Source organism: Cyclopterus lumpus, chromosome 15 (assembly GCF_009769545.1).
Source record: "Cyclopterus lumpus isolate fCycLum1 chromosome 15, fCycLum1.pri, whole genome shotgun sequence".
NCBI lineage: Eukaryota > Metazoa > Chordata > Actinopteri > Perciformes > Cyclopteridae > Cyclopterus > Cyclopterus lumpus.
Window position 1 is genome coordinate 20,668,665 of NC_046980.1, and position 16,063 is coordinate 20,684,727.

At 40.7% G+C, this 16,063-nt stretch overlaps 1 protein-coding gene across 4 annotated transcripts; it reads left to right on the forward strand.

Moving 5' to 3' along the window:
• Window positions 1-7,852: 7,852 nt before the first annotated feature.
• On the forward strand, window positions 7,853-14,476 carry LOC117744492 (RING finger protein 122-like). 4 transcript variants are annotated; one of them, XM_034552829.1, is made up of 7 exons: window positions 7,853-8,245; window positions 8,319-8,486; window positions 10,269-10,425; window positions 11,610-11,652; window positions 11,759-11,800; window positions 12,768-12,850; window positions 13,130-14,476. In XM_034552829.1, the coding sequence occupies exons 2-7, from the start codon at window positions 8,462-8,464 to the stop codon at window positions 13,248-13,250; spliced, it is 471 nt and encodes a 156-aa protein (XP_034408720.1). In that variant the 5' UTR covers window positions 7,853-8,245; window positions 8,319-8,461; the 3' UTR covers window positions 13,251-14,476. The 4 variants fall into 4 exon arrangements, with proteins under 4 accessions (XP_034408720.1, XP_034408718.1, XP_034408719.1 ...); XM_034552827.1 differs by having other exon boundaries at window positions 7,853-8,069; window positions 8,160-8,486; XM_034552828.1 differs by having other exon boundaries at window positions 7,853-8,069; window positions 8,261-8,486.
• Window positions 14,477-16,063: the final 1,587 nt, after the last annotated feature.

The following is a 16,063-nucleotide window of genomic DNA, read 5'->3' on the forward strand; positions in this document are numbered from 1 at the left end:
AAAAGCGACCCGGAGGATAAATGTGTTTCCCTACTGGGCCCACAATACGAAAGTGGAGAGCGGTGCAAATGATAAATAAACGTTAAGCAGCGGAGGAGGAGAAGTGTAGTGGTGCCGGGTAAATGTCGCTAATTGAGAACCGTGTGCGGCGCGCTGTCAAACGTAGGACGCAAACATGACAGCCTTTTTTCTTTTTTTCCTCCTTTATGGTCACGTGGTCCAGCGCGCTACTTGATGGAAAAATACTGGATTTGGTGTGTAGTGGAGACAGTACACAAGCCTGTAAAGTCATTCAGGGGAGGCTTTTCTTTTTTTCTCCGAAGGGCGTTTGAGTCTTTACCCAGCAACACTGTATACCTATCGTGTCTGTATGTCTCTGCGCACACACGCGCACACCATTCACGTTGATGAAAGTAGCCGTGGTGCTGATTTGCAGTTTGTGCTAACTCATCTCGTTTTGAAGTGCATGTTTGAATTTTTTTGGGGGGGGATTGAATGTATCCCTTTTTATTGTCATTAATGCATTAGATGCATTGGGTTTTGTGGAAGTGTGCGAATGCAAGATAACCTGTCATCGGCTTTGTTTCACAGTTGCCCATTCATCATTATAACAAGTGCATTAATGATGTTGTGCCCTCGGTGCACGCCCATAATGCCTTGCATGGCAAGTGGGACCGCGACTGACAAACGTCGCCTAAAATCTTTATTTTATTTTTTTTTAGTGAAGGATAAAAAAGTTCCGCGTGTCACCCGAAAACGAAAGTGGTCCGTTATCTCACCGACAGCATCTTATAGCGCCCTGTCGAGGGTCCTCGGATCAGTCTTGCACTACAGACACGTGGCCTACATCTGAGGCCCTTTTTTATTTTTGTTATGAACAAACAAGATTTCAAAGCCAATTATGTGTGTGTGTGTGTAATAATGCCCTCTCGCGCGCCGTCACATTCACCCTTCATACCCTTGGCAGGAGGGAAAGCTCAGTAACTGTTGAGACACAAACAAGTCAGCCCACCTTTAGGGAGTGCGGAGTTGGTCAGTGTCAGGATTTCAACTTCCAAGACATGTGAGATAGTCAGTTTTGTTTCATAGGGCCAAAAAAAAAAAAGATCTTCAAAAAAATCCCACCAGCTCTGTTTTTGTGGTAGTTGTAGTATATATATATATATATATATATATATATATATATATATATATTTTTTAAAGTAGGCCTTGCTCAATAAAGTTCACATCAGATATAATTAAAAATAGATGGAGCCACATGATTTCATTCAAAGATTCAGCGACAGTCGAGAGAGCGCTCCTCTAGCGCCCCCTCCGTCAACACACCCGAACTGCTCCCCTTGGCGCGCTGCTGGAATTTATTGTTCCACACACACGTGTGAGCTTTGGAGGTAGGTCGAAGTGGAGTCGGGCGCAGGCTGGTTAAATCTTGTTCTGTCTGGCCGAGGCACGGTAGGCCTTATTTACATATAGTATCACCGCACTAGGGGGGCTGACCTCCCATGTAGCAATGGGGCTGCACAATACAAAATAAATAAAATGTTGTGTTTAACCCCAGGCGGCCCAAGGTTCAATTCCTTTGCACATTTCCACAGTAGAAAAGGAGACATGAAAAAAAAGAAGGAACAAAAACTACCAGAAAACTCTTGTTCAGAGGATTGGACAAGAGGGACAGCAACAAGTGAACACGTCAGTTGTGTTTGAGGTCTCCTAAACATGCCGGATGAGTCCACGTGGTAGCTACTGCTTGATGGTATGGAGTGCACGATATAATTTATGTGAACATGAGAAAATAATATTAGAAGAATGATAAGCCTGCTACTCCAGTCCGTGCTGCACTCATATAAACAGATAACAGCGCCATCTTCTGTTGTGTTTGATATTACCACACTTGACATGTGATCCTGCAGCGCCCTCTGCTGGAAAAATGTATTTTAGAACAAAATAACTAATCGCAGTTATGCACATTGTAAATTAACTACTAATCACAATAGTCTACTTAAATAGATTAAAATGAGTAAATCCATCGATGAATCTGGTCCAAAGGAATCTGGAGCTAGATTTTATTTCACGGTTTGAATTCAATATTTCACCCACAAACTCTGGAGTTACATAATATTCAACCCATTGTGTTTTTTTTAAATCCTGTAATCTGTTTTTAATGATCTTGCTACTTGTTTCTTCTTTCATTCTCACGTCTGAGTTCACCTGTGTAGCAGACACGGACTGTTACGTGTTTTAGTGCCGTCTCAAGTGGTCAGTTCAGATCACGTTCATGTTTATTGTCATATTTATTCAAAAGTACAGTTGGACAAGCAACTTTCACAGTTTTCTAAATGTGTCTGGTTTATTTTTTAGGTAAATGATGTCAGCTGACAAGATGTCAACATGGACCCAAGATGTTGACTTGGAACGTAATTCTGCGTCATAAAAACGCAGCGTTTCAGACAGACAGTGAATATAGATGTTTCTACAGAAAGTGAGAGGAAAAATAAAGTTGTTCTTGAAGAAACAAAAATTAATGCGTGAACTTATTATGACATTTGGCTTTTGCGAAGGTCTGTGCCCTCTGAGTGTCCATGTAGTTATTCAGATACAGTTCAATTCAATTCAATTTATTTTGTGTAGCCCAAAATCACAACTTACAAATTTCCCTCAGACAGCTCTACAATCTGTACACATACGACATCTTTCGTTTCGGGACCTCACATCAGATCAGGAAAAACTCCCCCAAAAAACCTTTAAAAGGGGAGAAAAAAGGGAAGAAACCTTCAAGAGAGCAACAGAGGAGGATCCCTCTCCCCAGATGGACAGAAATACAATATATGTCATGTGTACAGAATGAACAACATAGAAGTAGAGTTATTAATGTGCAGTGAAGGGAGATACATTCATACAGATGAGAGAGAGAGGTGCTCAGTGTATCCTAAGATGTCCTCCAGCAGCCTAGGCCTATAGCAGCATATCTAGGTTAAAGAGGAAAGTCTTAAGTCTACCCTTAAATGTGTTGGGGGTGAGCTTGAGAACTGAAGGCTCTGGCTCCCATTATACTTGTTTGGACTCTAGGAACCACTAGTAGCCTTGCATTTAGTGAGCGCAGCTCTCTAGTGGGGCAATATGGTACTATAAGCTCTCTAGTGGAGTAATATGGTACTATAAACTCTCTAGTGGGGTAATATGGTACTATAAACTCTCTAGTGGAGTTATATGGTACTATAAACTCTCTAGTGGGGTAATATGGTACTATAAACTCTCTAGTGGAGTAATATGGTACTATACACTCTCTAGTGGGGTAATATGGTACTATACACTCTCTAGTGGAGTAATATGGTACTATAAACTCTCTAGTGGGGTAATATGGTACTATAAACTCTCTAGTGGAGTAATATGGTACTATACACTCTCTAGTGGGGTAATATGGTACTATACACTCCCTAGTGGAGTAATATGGTACTATACACTCTCTAGTGGGGTAATATGGTACTATAAACTCTCTAGTGGGGTAGTAATATGGTACTATAAGCTCTCTAGTGGAGTAATATGGTACTATAAACTCTCTAGTGGGGTAATATGGTACTATAAGCTCTCTAGTAGGGTAGTAATATGGTACTATAAACTCTCTAGTGGGGTAATATGGTACTATAAGCTCTCTAGTAGGGTAGTAATATAGTACTATAAACTCTCTAGTGGGGTAATATGGTACTATAATCTCTCTAGTAGGGTAATATGGTACTATAAACTCTCTAGTAGGGTAATATGGTACTATAAGCTCTCTAGTAGGGGAGTATTATGGTACTATAAACTCTCTAGTAGGGTAATATGGTACTATAAGCTCTCTAGTAGGGTAATATGGTACTATAAGCTCTCTAGTAGGGGAGTATTATGGTACTATAAACTCTCTAGTGGGGTAATATGGTACTACAAGCTCCTTAAGATATGATGGTGCATCATCAAGGCTTCGTAGGTGAGGAGAAGGATTTTAAATTAGATTGATTTTACAGGGAGCCGTTGCAGAGCAGTTAACACAGGAGTAATGTGATCTCTTCTTAGTTTTTGTTAGTTCACAAGCTGCAGCATCCTGGATTAACTGGAGGGATCTAAGAGACTTATTAGAGCAGCCTGAAGATCTATTAGGGCAACCTTTCAAAATCAGATGATCACACCACTTATTTACTGATTGTATATATAGCCCTTGAATGTAACACGTATGCAGGTTTACACATTTGCAATTACACGTAAGGACGTTTGTATGTTTAAATTGTATTATAACTCCAATCTGCCATTTCTGGAACATACATTATGTTCAGTAGTCGTTAGGATCGGTAGGATTAATAAAGTTGTTAAGTTTGTATTTACTGCACACACTGACCCTTTCACATAACCTTTACACTCCTATAGGGATACTAGAGGATCATTACTTTCACATCCAAATCTCAGTGGTATTTAAGCTTGATTCTTAAATGTTGTGTGTAGCAATTAAAAATCAATACCTGACTTTCTCATGATGCACACTCTTGTTTTTGTAAAACACATTGAATTATATATTCATTGTTATTGTGTAAGTGAAGTTTGTGAGTTTCAGTATTCTGGTTCAATGAGAAGGATTTTGGGAAACAGTCCGCCATGTGCTGCACAACTGTACACCAGCCACTAGATGGACCTTTGGTCACTTGGAAGTAAGCTCATGCACTTATTACATTGCTTTGCAAAACCATAGTGTTCATTCGGGGGTGTCACCTTTCTGTTCTTACTAACTTCCAGGTGAATGGAAGTCAATTCACTTTCCGTCTGAGGAGCTTTTCCCTGCTACCGCTTTTTTCATTCTGTTTCCATTTTTATTTCACATCACATAGTTAAGAGCGTAATGAGAACGGGTTTAGCTCCTAACACTTCCCTTTAAGCTTCTATTATTTTCATAGCTTTATAAAATGCCTTCCTTTTTGTGTTTCTTTGTGCACTTCAGGTGCATTAACCCCACTTGGCCGATGACCTCAGGGCACGTTCACAACAAGTGAGTGAGTAAGTGTGTGTGTGTGTGTGTGTGTGTGTGTGTGTGTGTGTGTGTGTGTGTGTGTGTCTCGTGCCTTATTTGTCAGGTGAGAGCATTTGAAATAAGGAGGCAGCAAATAACAAACACAGTGAGACAACAGAAACTGTAAGTCTCTCCTCCCTGAGAACGGCTCATTATCAGGCCGGGAACAAAGGGAACAATCTACAGGAAACAAAGCTCAGGGCATCTTGTTTAGTCCATCTTTTCCTTTCATTCCTCACCAGACTAATAATTCCTTCATTCACACCCGCGATACATCCATTCGCACCTGTGCTGTCTACCTGTGGCCCGTTCCTCTCGTGTTTACCTACTTTATTTAACTTTCTGCTCACGTGTTTCTCTGCCTTGCCTTTTCGTCTGTTCTTATTTATCTTCACAATACTGACTGAATGCCGATGGCCAAGTAAGGTTTGACATGCCATGTTTCAGATTGGATTACTTCCAAATCATCCGAAAGAGAATATTATTTATTCACCCAGGGACACTACATTGACTCGCACCAGGTTTAGGAGACTTGGGAGAGACGGATAAACAAAACAAACAACATTTTTTAATGGAGACCACAAATTACTGTGTGTGTATTTAGTACACATGGGTAAACAAAATAAAATACCTATTGTGCGCCTATTGAATGCTGGGGTAAATACAGTATTTAGGTCCAAGGGAAGTACATATTTTTTAAATGATGTTTAATTATATTGTAAACAAAGCAATATTACATAACAACATATGTAAAGAGGTTGGAAGTGGGGTGACAACACATTTTGTGAAATTACTTTAAGTATATATTTTTTAATAATGTGTATTCATTAATTACCTATGATCTGCACTGCTATTGGTACTGGAGTAACAACACATTAGGCTTAAGTACCTCTTGGAACATAGCTATTGAATAGTTGAAGATCAATCAATAGAGCAATATACACATTTGAGAAAAACTACATTAGGTTTGTGTCCTGTTATAGCAGCATACACATGCAGGACAATTTCAATCTCAAACAAATCCTCCTACAGTTTATTGGTTCATATCTTTTAGTGGCAGTACATTATGAATCAGGACAGAAGATGGGGTCTCAGGTTCAGGTGTAATGCCCTTGTCACCCCTTACATTTCATTTTTATAGATTATTTTTCAGCCGACGTCATCATGTTGGCAACAGAAGTGGCCTTTTTCCCCAGCCACGCAGACGAGTTATCAAACATTGAAATTAAAACGTGTCAGCAGCATCAAAATGTCTGATTGTTGCGCGTTCAGGTGTCGTAGTTGCTCATAAACCAGGCGGCGACCTCAGGTTCTGCCGAGTAAAAACAATGCAGACGTGTCTTAAAACCTGCATTCTCTCTACTGACCGTAGATGGTTGCAAAAAGAAGCCTGATTGTATAGAAGTCTAAGAAAATGACCCTACTGCTCACCTGATTTATAACATTGTAAACATGAGTTTTTGGTCTCAATCTCTAGTTTCAAGTCTTCTTCAATACAGCGTGATGTTGATTTAGTAAATTATGGACCATTTAGAGTGAAATAGACCAAAAAGCAGGGTCTGCTTTAGGGCGGCCTTACTATGACAGGTCTCTGCGTTACCAGAGCCGTCCGTATACAGCATCTCTAAGTCACTCTTGCAAAAAATAACAACATGCTGATGGCCAAATTCCAAGATGGCAACGGTAAAATCGTCGCACTCAAGGCTTTTATAAAGGCTGTCTACAGACCAATGGGGGACGTCATGATGACTACGGCCACTTCTTATATACAGTCTACGGTAGTGTCTCCAGTAAATGGTTGGTGTAGACAATAAACAACAGATGTGTGAAAACAACATGTGAAGGACTTTTTCGAGGATACCTACACTCTGTGTTTTCAACGGCTGCTGTCTCTACGATCTCTCTGATTTATCTGGACACTGGCAGCTATGGCTTCAGACTATTAATTGGTTGATTACTACTAGATCATTTGTAGCGCCCAATTTAAAACTCAGTAAAGTCAAAACCTCTGAGACATTCTGAACATGACCACAGATACCGTAGTTGGAAGCACTTGTCTGGGGCCCCAAGGTATACTTTTCCCAGGTTATGGTCCTGCCTTTATGGAAGTGCCTATAGTTGCCCATCCAAATCCGTTCAGCTATGATCTTGAGAGAGAGTTCTTATGATCTGGAAGTTGGCATCCGCCAATTTGACAAACGTCTCATTATGTTTCTGGAATCAATCAAGCTACCTTATGACTATCATATCGCAGCCACTCACCACGGCCTGTTTCCACATCTGCCTGTCTGCCATCTGCTCGGCAGCTACTTCAATAATAGCTTGCAGCTGCAAAGGAAGTAGATGGGGTGGGGGGGGGGGGGGGGGGGGCTCGTCTGGTGAAAGGGAGGGCAGTTGGGCGGGGAGGGAGGGAAGAAGGAGGGAGGAAGGAAGGAAGGAGGAGGGAGGAAGGAAGGAAGGAGGAGGGAGGAAGGAAGGAAGGAGGAGGGGTGAAAGCAGAGCTGTGATGCAGACAGCGAATCACATGAGCAGGGATCTGTTTACAAACTGCAGACGAGAAGTGGGGAAGATAGACGAGGAAGGAGAGAGGAGGGGAGTGAACGTGAGAAGAAGAGAACGCAGGAGAGGAGAAGATCTGAATTCACATGAGCAGCAGTGTCTTCCTGTGTCACATACCTACCCCCGTGTCCTTTGTTCAGATCGCGGAGGCAGGAGGACGAGATGAGACGCTGCTTTCCACAGGGACACTGAGGCCGTCTGCCCGGTTGGCTGGCCGTGCTGCCGGGAGGGGGGGGGGGGGGGGGCATTCATGTCCTTTTCATTTTGTCTCTTCTCAATAATTGTCCTCGGCAGGTTTTCACTGCAGGAGAAGAGGGGAAGCGACGTGGAGCTCTAAAAAAAAAAAGAGAAAAAAAAGGAGAGGACAGAGGAGAGAGAGGAGAGGAAAGGAGGGGAGAAAAGAAGGGAGGGAAAGCCTTGTGACAATGTTTTGAAGGAGAGTCAAAACAAGAAAAACAGGGACTGCGTTCGGCTGAAGGTACATATCCACAGCGCTAGATGGTATTTGGAGTGTATTTCCATACTGCCAGTGACATTGATGTGTTTTTTTTCTTCTCTTTCTCAAAAGACTCATTTTTCAAGGCTTTATAGTCGTTGTCCTTTAGCGGCAAATCACCACTGGACTGCGGTTTGAATGAGCCGCCGGTGATCTTGGTAATGTCTTCTCAGATCTGCTTCCTCCAGACCCAAAAGGATTGAACTCACTGCACATCTGCTCCAACATCAGGGTTTTGCTAGTCTGGACCTATTGACGTAGTGGACGCACAGGTCATATAGCTTGAGCTGTTGTGGAGACCAGACTTTGTGATATCGGAGAGGTCAAGACCCCAACGATTTCCTGGGTCTGTCAACCGAATATTTGCATATTTGATGCATCTTGTCCAATGGTGTAACGGTAAGTGTGCTTAACTCAAACTTAGGCATCTTTGCACTCATTGCCTAATCAAGGGGGAGCATACAAGCCATATAGAAAACAACGTTTTCACTCAGCCACCTGGAGTGCAGATGCAGCATTCTGTGGAACCGATTGTCACCCTCTGGTGTGGCTACGATGTCACTCTGAACAAAGTATTTATCTTGTTACCATTTCAGCCGGCTCGCTTCCCCCACTTTGCCAGAAGTTGGGGAGTATGTCATCTGGGGACAATTAATTACATAATGGTCTTGCGCCTTAATATTGTCCATCATAGAGGCCCCACAATAAAGTGTTGAGTTGAGAACAGGCGGCCAATGCAGAAGAGCCTTAAACCTGCATTCTCTAATGGCCAACAGGGGGCGGCTCCTCCGGTTGCAAAAAGAAGAAAGAAAAAGTTTAAAATATAGGATGGCTATGACCAAAATGCCAAAAGTCCTCAAACCAATGAGATATGTCACAACAACTCCATCCACTTCTTACATGCAGGATGTGGTGCTGCAATAGCTACTAACGTCTGACTAAAATCGCATTTCAGAATTACACCAGTTGTCAAAGAAACTATTGAGGTACCTTTTGCTATATAGACCCTTAAACTAATAATCTCTGTTATGCTTTTTGTCTGTGGCTATTCTGCTTATTCTTAAAAAACTATAAATAAACTATTTAAAATTAAATTAACTATTTATTATTTCCTTTGGTATATTTAGTGATATGCAGATATGAGCAATACGGTAGCTAGGTTAGGCGCAAAGTCTGAGACTTGCTGCAAGGTCAGCGAACCGTCATGCCTTTTAAACATAAACACGACAGTAGGGGGTCGACCCCCCTAAGAGTCGTCAAAACTACCCCACTCCACTGATCAGAGCAACACCTAAACCTAATTCTAACCTTAGAAATTAAGTTGAAAGGCCAATATGAAGCGTCGAGGTTGTAGGCGACCACCTTGTTGGTTTGTGCAGTAAGTTGGTCCCCACAAACAGAGTGGGCTTTCAGGGCTGGGCCCCTTGAAAACCCAAGACATAGGAGAAGTTGTCCAAAAATCACCATCATTCACAAAGAAATTAAACATGAAAGCTGACCCACACTACTCCGAGCCATTTATGCAAAAAATATTCAAAGTGATGAGCAGCCTTTAAATGCCATGTGCGAAGCATTTGTGTCGAGTTGAGCTTCTAAATGCCACATGCTGTAAGCTGCATACCTTACATCTGACTGTAGCTTTGTTTACTGTTGGTTTTCTTGTTAAAAAAAAAGAAGTAGAAAAAGACATTTTAATACATTTTCAAAATGCATCTGAAAACATGAATGTGTTATGACCAACGCATTCGTGAGTGAGTGCCTTGTTCTTTGTGTTGAGTCGGTTCGCATTCATGCCGACCCAATATTGTATGTTGATAATATGGATATGATGCAGTTTGAATAAGTAGTTGTATTCATTGTCGAAAATTCGTAATACTTTGCCATCTGTAGGTATAGGTCGCTTCAAGTATGCATAAATATTTGAACTGGTATGGATACATATTCAGTGGATAGTTCAGAATGCTTATTTGAAACTCACCCTGACGAGACTACAAATCTCAGGAAATGTTGCAGTCTGCCATTATGAAAATCCCCTATGATTGCTGTGATACTGTGCTGGTGTAACACTAAAACATATGTTCTTTTTCATACCTGGCAGCCAAACCATGTTGCTTTAGCTGTGTAATACAAGCTATTATTCTTCTATTTCCATCCATTTCTTCGCCTGTCCCGTCCTCTCAGGGTGTCTGTGTGTCCTTGGATTGCAGAACTCCGACCGCTACTGCAAGATGACATCTGAGGAGCTCTTCCACCTGCCGCTCAACGTCTACATCATCATCCTGGGCATCGGCCTCTTCATCCTCATGCTCACCCTCATCTTCTGCTGCTACATGTTCAGGTACGACATAACAGACGCGGCTGAATTCTGAATTCTGAATTCTGAATTCACACAGTCGTCATTCTGGATTAACAGCAAACAGTCTGTCAAACGAGCAGAAATCTAGAATGTGGCTTTAGCATATTTCTATATACATTGCATTGCAGGTATATTGCACATCCTCGTTTAAACACTAGATTGTGACAACATTCTACACAATTATCTCGGTTTTAATCTCGAAAACCAATATGTTACCATGTCTGTCTGTTCTGTTTGTTCCATCTTAAGTAATAAGACTTATAGATTTCTATTTCTATCATAGGCATCGTAATCTTTTAAGTTAGAGCATATAGGCAATGAACAGAAAGCAACATTTGGCAATTTATGTCTGTTTTACCTTTTCACAAAGGCCATGTACTGAGTTTGAGTTTTAAAAGTATTAAACTCAGATTTTATTGAAGTGAAACTGGCTGAAAACTACCCGTTCACTATTGTTTGGTCTCTCGTCCTGCCTCCACTACTTCTGTTAGTGACATTCTGTATTTTTATACTCGTTACAGACTGGGTTTCAATACTTGAATGCAGAGGCCTCTCATTGGGTTACATGGTTGGTTGTCTGTTATTTGGCAACAACAAAGGTTCAAGACAAAGCTGCTTAAGGCCATTACAGACAGGTTTGAATTATGTCGGTCAGTGTGATGCTGTTCAGGATTTCTAGAAAGATCTGCTCAAATATTTACTTTTGCTAAGGAGGTTAGGCTTTATTGATTCTTTTGGCTGTGGGAGATATATCTGACAAAAAAACATGCAAAATGCAAAATGCAAAAAGACGGTTGTGATAAGTTGACGCGATTTCTTTAGTATTGGCAAAGCAAATCAGTAACTTACAATAAGGTAACTGTAAGGTAATTGTAATTGGTTTTAATTGTTCGCTGAGTCTAAAATAATGGTGACAAATGTATGCTTTCAAAAACATATGATCACTTTAATAAAACATAATTTTCCTCTATAAAGGGAAACGTTCTTAAGCGTATAGGTGCACAGGCTCTGACTTGCATTTGTCATTGTCTGAATTCCAGGGCTGCTTGACGCAGAATCTCAGCTGATTCATATGGCATGATAAGACATGTCCTGAAGAAGATGGATGTGGAGCACCGGGAACATGATACAATTGGTAGAATTTATTTTCTTTTTCTGCTTCACAGACTCAGGCGACAAGGTGCACGAGAACAGTACGGTTACAACGAGGTAATATGTTCTTAATGCTGTGTGTCCAGTTTGACTAGTGTCAAATTGGAACTATCTTCATTTGCTTGTTTTTCTCTGGTGAACTCAACTCAATTCTCCTCAACAGGTTGTTTTGAAAGGAACGGGGAAGAAGCTGAGTCTAATTGGCGTAAGTTGAATACAGAGAGAATCGGAGTCAATGAGCTGCCATTTTCAGCAGCACACATACTGCTGTAATGAGCTATATTGTCTGTAATTTGCTGGAAAATCTTAATGTAGGCTATTTTTAAAGGAGGTTCTGTTTGTTTGGCTAATCCTCGGTACACTGTTGCAGCCACCTATGTCTTAATTGCATACTACATAATAACGGTGGACAGGTTTTTGTAAAAGTGAGAAATCTGGGTGTTGACCTTTTCCATTGCCTGTTGACATAAAATGAATAGCCTACAGAGAATATGGGAGTCATTGAGCTCAATGCCAACTGTTTAATGGCATACTACTACTAATAATAATAGGATGGAATGAATGTGGAAAATATGCTGTAAGCTAGCGGTTTAGCGTTTAAAATGTAAGGGGAAAAAGCGATGGCTTCCTGTTAGCATCCTGTGCTAATAACCATTTGAACAGGAAATAGAAAAGGGACAAAATAAAATGTTTATGTTGTCAGGTTTTAAAAAGTATATGTTAAATTAAATCTTTAGCATATTACCCTAATATTAGATAGTGGTGTCGTCAGACAAAATTCACACAATAGAAATAAGTGCTCTTCACAGCTAGCAGCAAACTGTGAATAGTAAGCTCGGGGGCTAGTTTGGTGTACATTACCTAGATGCTAAAAATGGTAATGTTTAGATATTGCATGCTAATGACTAACACTTTATATTGTAGTACATACTGTACAATATTAACATGAATAAGGGGTTATGGTAGTAATAATATTATAGCAGTGCAGTCATGGCAAATGTTATTGGTGATTATTTAGGCAAAAACCTTCACAGTATTAGCTGCAGAATGGATGCATTATCGTTCTGACTTTTTAAATGCTGTATAATTAGGATACTCTGTATAAACTGAACATTGTTCACACGTCAATTTTAATCCATTATATTAAAAACAATTTTTCTCCCCCTGTTCAGCAAACATGTGCGGTGTGCTTAGAGGAGTTTCGCAGCAGGGACGAGCTCGGAGTGTGCTCGTGCTCCCATGCTTTTCACAAGAAGTAAGTCCTTATTATTAAACTTTGATGAGAGTGGACAAGCTGACTATATTTGTGATTGTGCAAAGTTACAGTCAAATAACACAATACTTGAAGCATTTGTTGTTGGCTGTACATAAATCGGTACGGCTAAATGTATTGACTGATACATTATGCTCGAGACGGAAGATATTGAAAGACAATTGAAAGACAATTGCTGAAGATTTCCCCCTGTGTAACTTTACGGACTTTGCCTTACTTTGAAATGACAACACGTCTCTCTCATCCATCCGCGTTTCCCAGGTGTTTGCTGAAATGGTTGGAGATCCGCAGTGTCTGCCCCATGTGTAACAAGCCCATTTGCCGCCTCCAGCCTGACCCACCTCCAGCACCTGAGCGGCCCCAGAGTCTCCTGGAGGTCTGAGATGGGAACGGCAATACCTTATGCTCTCCAGTCAGTGGACACCTGTCAGTATAGGCCCTGTCTCAACTCAACAGTTTGTAGTTTTAGTAATGCAGATATTCTTTCAGACAGGGCTACTCTGGAAGTAGAAATTATATGATTGTCTGAGTTAAACCGTAAGTGCAGAGCCAAAGAGCCTATACCTGGTAAATTATATAGGCGGTCGGTAGATTATGGCTAACTAGTCAGCCATGATACTGCTATTTTCATAGCCAGATGCTAAAGCTAAGTGCCTTAGAGCTGACGATAGATGATAGACTACACCCGTCAGCATTGGCACACAACGATGAGGATTCATGCGTGCATGTATTACCAGTTTACTCCTCAATATAATTCTGTTATGTAGGGACTAATGGCAGAAGAATTGTGGTCAATAGCCCTGAAGTGTGTGGCTCCGCTTAATGCTTGGGTAGGTATCATTGGAGGAACGAGCATGAGTAAGCTAGATTTGATCAAAAAAAGATCAAACCGAAAAGCCCAGCCCAGTGTTGCCAACTCCTCTCCGACGAAAGTAGCTAACAGCGCTAGCTAGCCCTTAAAGTTGCTAAATCTATCAAGAAAGTCTCCTATCAAAGCCACTCCCCAAAAACTTACAGGTGTGGGAATTAGCCATAGGAACACTTGAATAGTCCTCAAACTAATAATACTTTGTCAGAGCATTTGATTTATAGATCGCTGTCGGGGTGTAATGAGAATTTGAACAAATACCCCCCCCAAAAAAGATACATTAAAATATATTAACAACCCTAGCTAACTGCCAACAGTGAGACATACATCTTAAACTTCTCAACTGTGGCTAAATGGCAAGAGAGTCGCGTCAAATGGTATCTGATAGAAACTACAACCAAGTAAAAGAATACTACATACGTGATTTTAAAGTTATTTCTGAGGAACAGTTTTCCATCATAACTAGCTTTCAGTAAAAAGGTATTGTGTGTCAGTGATGCTAAACCACTTTGACCGTCATTTGTCAAATAGCTGGATGTCATTATTGCCGGTGGGACGGGTGAACTCTGGACTGTAGTGACATAAGTAGACACACAGCACTGATATGAAGAGCACGTTTGAGCTGGTTTTCTGTCCGAGTGAGGTGCACCATACACGCTATCTTTCTCTGTATGCACCGTGTAATATACTATTATGAGTACTGTGTAAATTGTAAAATGCTTTTCATTTTCTGAAATTAGAAAAACAATATATATATATATATATATATATATATATATATATATATATATATATATATATATATATATAACCAGTGTTTTGATATGGTCATTTGGATCCAAGTCTTTTTTACTAGTTTTGCTACATGTCAACACTTAATAATGTTTATTTGTAAGCTGTTGTTATAATATATATGGAAAGGTCATGCTATTGTGCTGTTGGTGCCCTGCCTTTGTTTTAGGTGGTTTTGTTCGATCTTACTTCCTGTGTGTGTATATATGTCGGAAGTATTTCCACCAATAAGATGCCACTGTCCTAAATTATGTTTTACCATAGACTGGATCCTTGGAAACCATCTTTGACAATAAATTATTCCTGACAATATATCTAGTAGAGGTTCTGAGGGGAAGCAAAAGAATACTTGAGACAACGCAACCAAGTCATCTCGTCAAAGACCAGAGATCACTACAAGCTGTTTCATGAGATGGATTTATTCTCCCTTTCTTGTAAATTCCCAGTAATCCCACACAAGATGATCAGCCGCGGAGTGTATTCACCACTTAATTTAAACCAGTATTCCCAATTTATTCAACCTAATTCTCGAAGGGGTTTCCCCAAAGTTCCATGTGCAAAAGAACAACAAAATGAAGTGCGGAGAACGTTTACTCAATCTACTCTGGAGTTCTTCATGTTGTCACCACAAGAAGTAATCACAAAGTTAACGTGCAGGTATGGAGATGCACATGACTGCAGAAAATATGCACCACACACACACAGACAACACAAAGCTATTATGCGGTGAGCAGATGTCTGGAAATCCCCTGCCAATCCTCAGCCATGACATGGGGATATTTGCACAGTCATGAAAGGTTTTTGAGGGTGCTGATCTTCCATTGTTGACATTGACTAACTGCAAGACTTGCCGATACAATTAAGAGGCGGAAACTTGGTTCACTACTCCCAAAACACAACACTGTAAATGTCTTTCGTTGGCAGATAGAAAGCATGTGCGCACAAAGACCTTGCTAAGAAATCTCTCGAAAAGTAAATATTTAACCACAAGGAGTCACGGATATGAGTGAGCATTTCTGCACATAAACTGCCTGATTAAACCTAGGGGAGGGAATGTTGAGAGGATGCAGAATTGTATCATAAATGGAGATGACTGAACCATCACTGCAAACATTTCTCACCAAACCTCTCAGAATTGCAGTTTGAGTCAATTTGATTTACGTAGCCCAATGTCACAAATGACACATTAGCCACATGGGGGCTTCACAATAAAATCAAAATAGTTTGTGTCTTCCTGCTGCTCCATTCAAACACATTAGGTGGAGGTTGTTTCCCCCGACTAATATTGTTTTTTTAAGTTTTCATGGCCAATAAACGCAGCAGCAACTGTACTTTTTGGAGTTAATGACATGCTATAACAAGGAGGATAAGTTTCAGAAGTTGAAGCATAACATACACAATAAAGCCTGAGTTGGTGGTGGGTTTCCCATCTCACATAAGCAACAGAATGTTGCGTCCTAAAGGAATGTCTGTGCTGCTTAGACATGTCGCTGGGGTTTTGTATTAGGGGATGTCCTTACTCTGGTGGGCATGCC

Coding starts and splice junctions, on each gene's coding strand:
- LOC117744492 (XM_034552829.1), top strand. CDS start 8,462: ATGCATCTTGTCCAATGGTGTAACG. Junction 10,426..11,609: donor TTCTGCTGCTACATGTTCAG/GTACGACATAAC, acceptor TCTGCTTCACAG/ACTCAGGCGACAAGGTGCAC. Junction 11,653..11,758: donor AACAGTACGGTTACAACGAG/GTAATATGTTCT, acceptor TCTCCTCAACAG/GTTGTTTTGAAAGGAACGGG.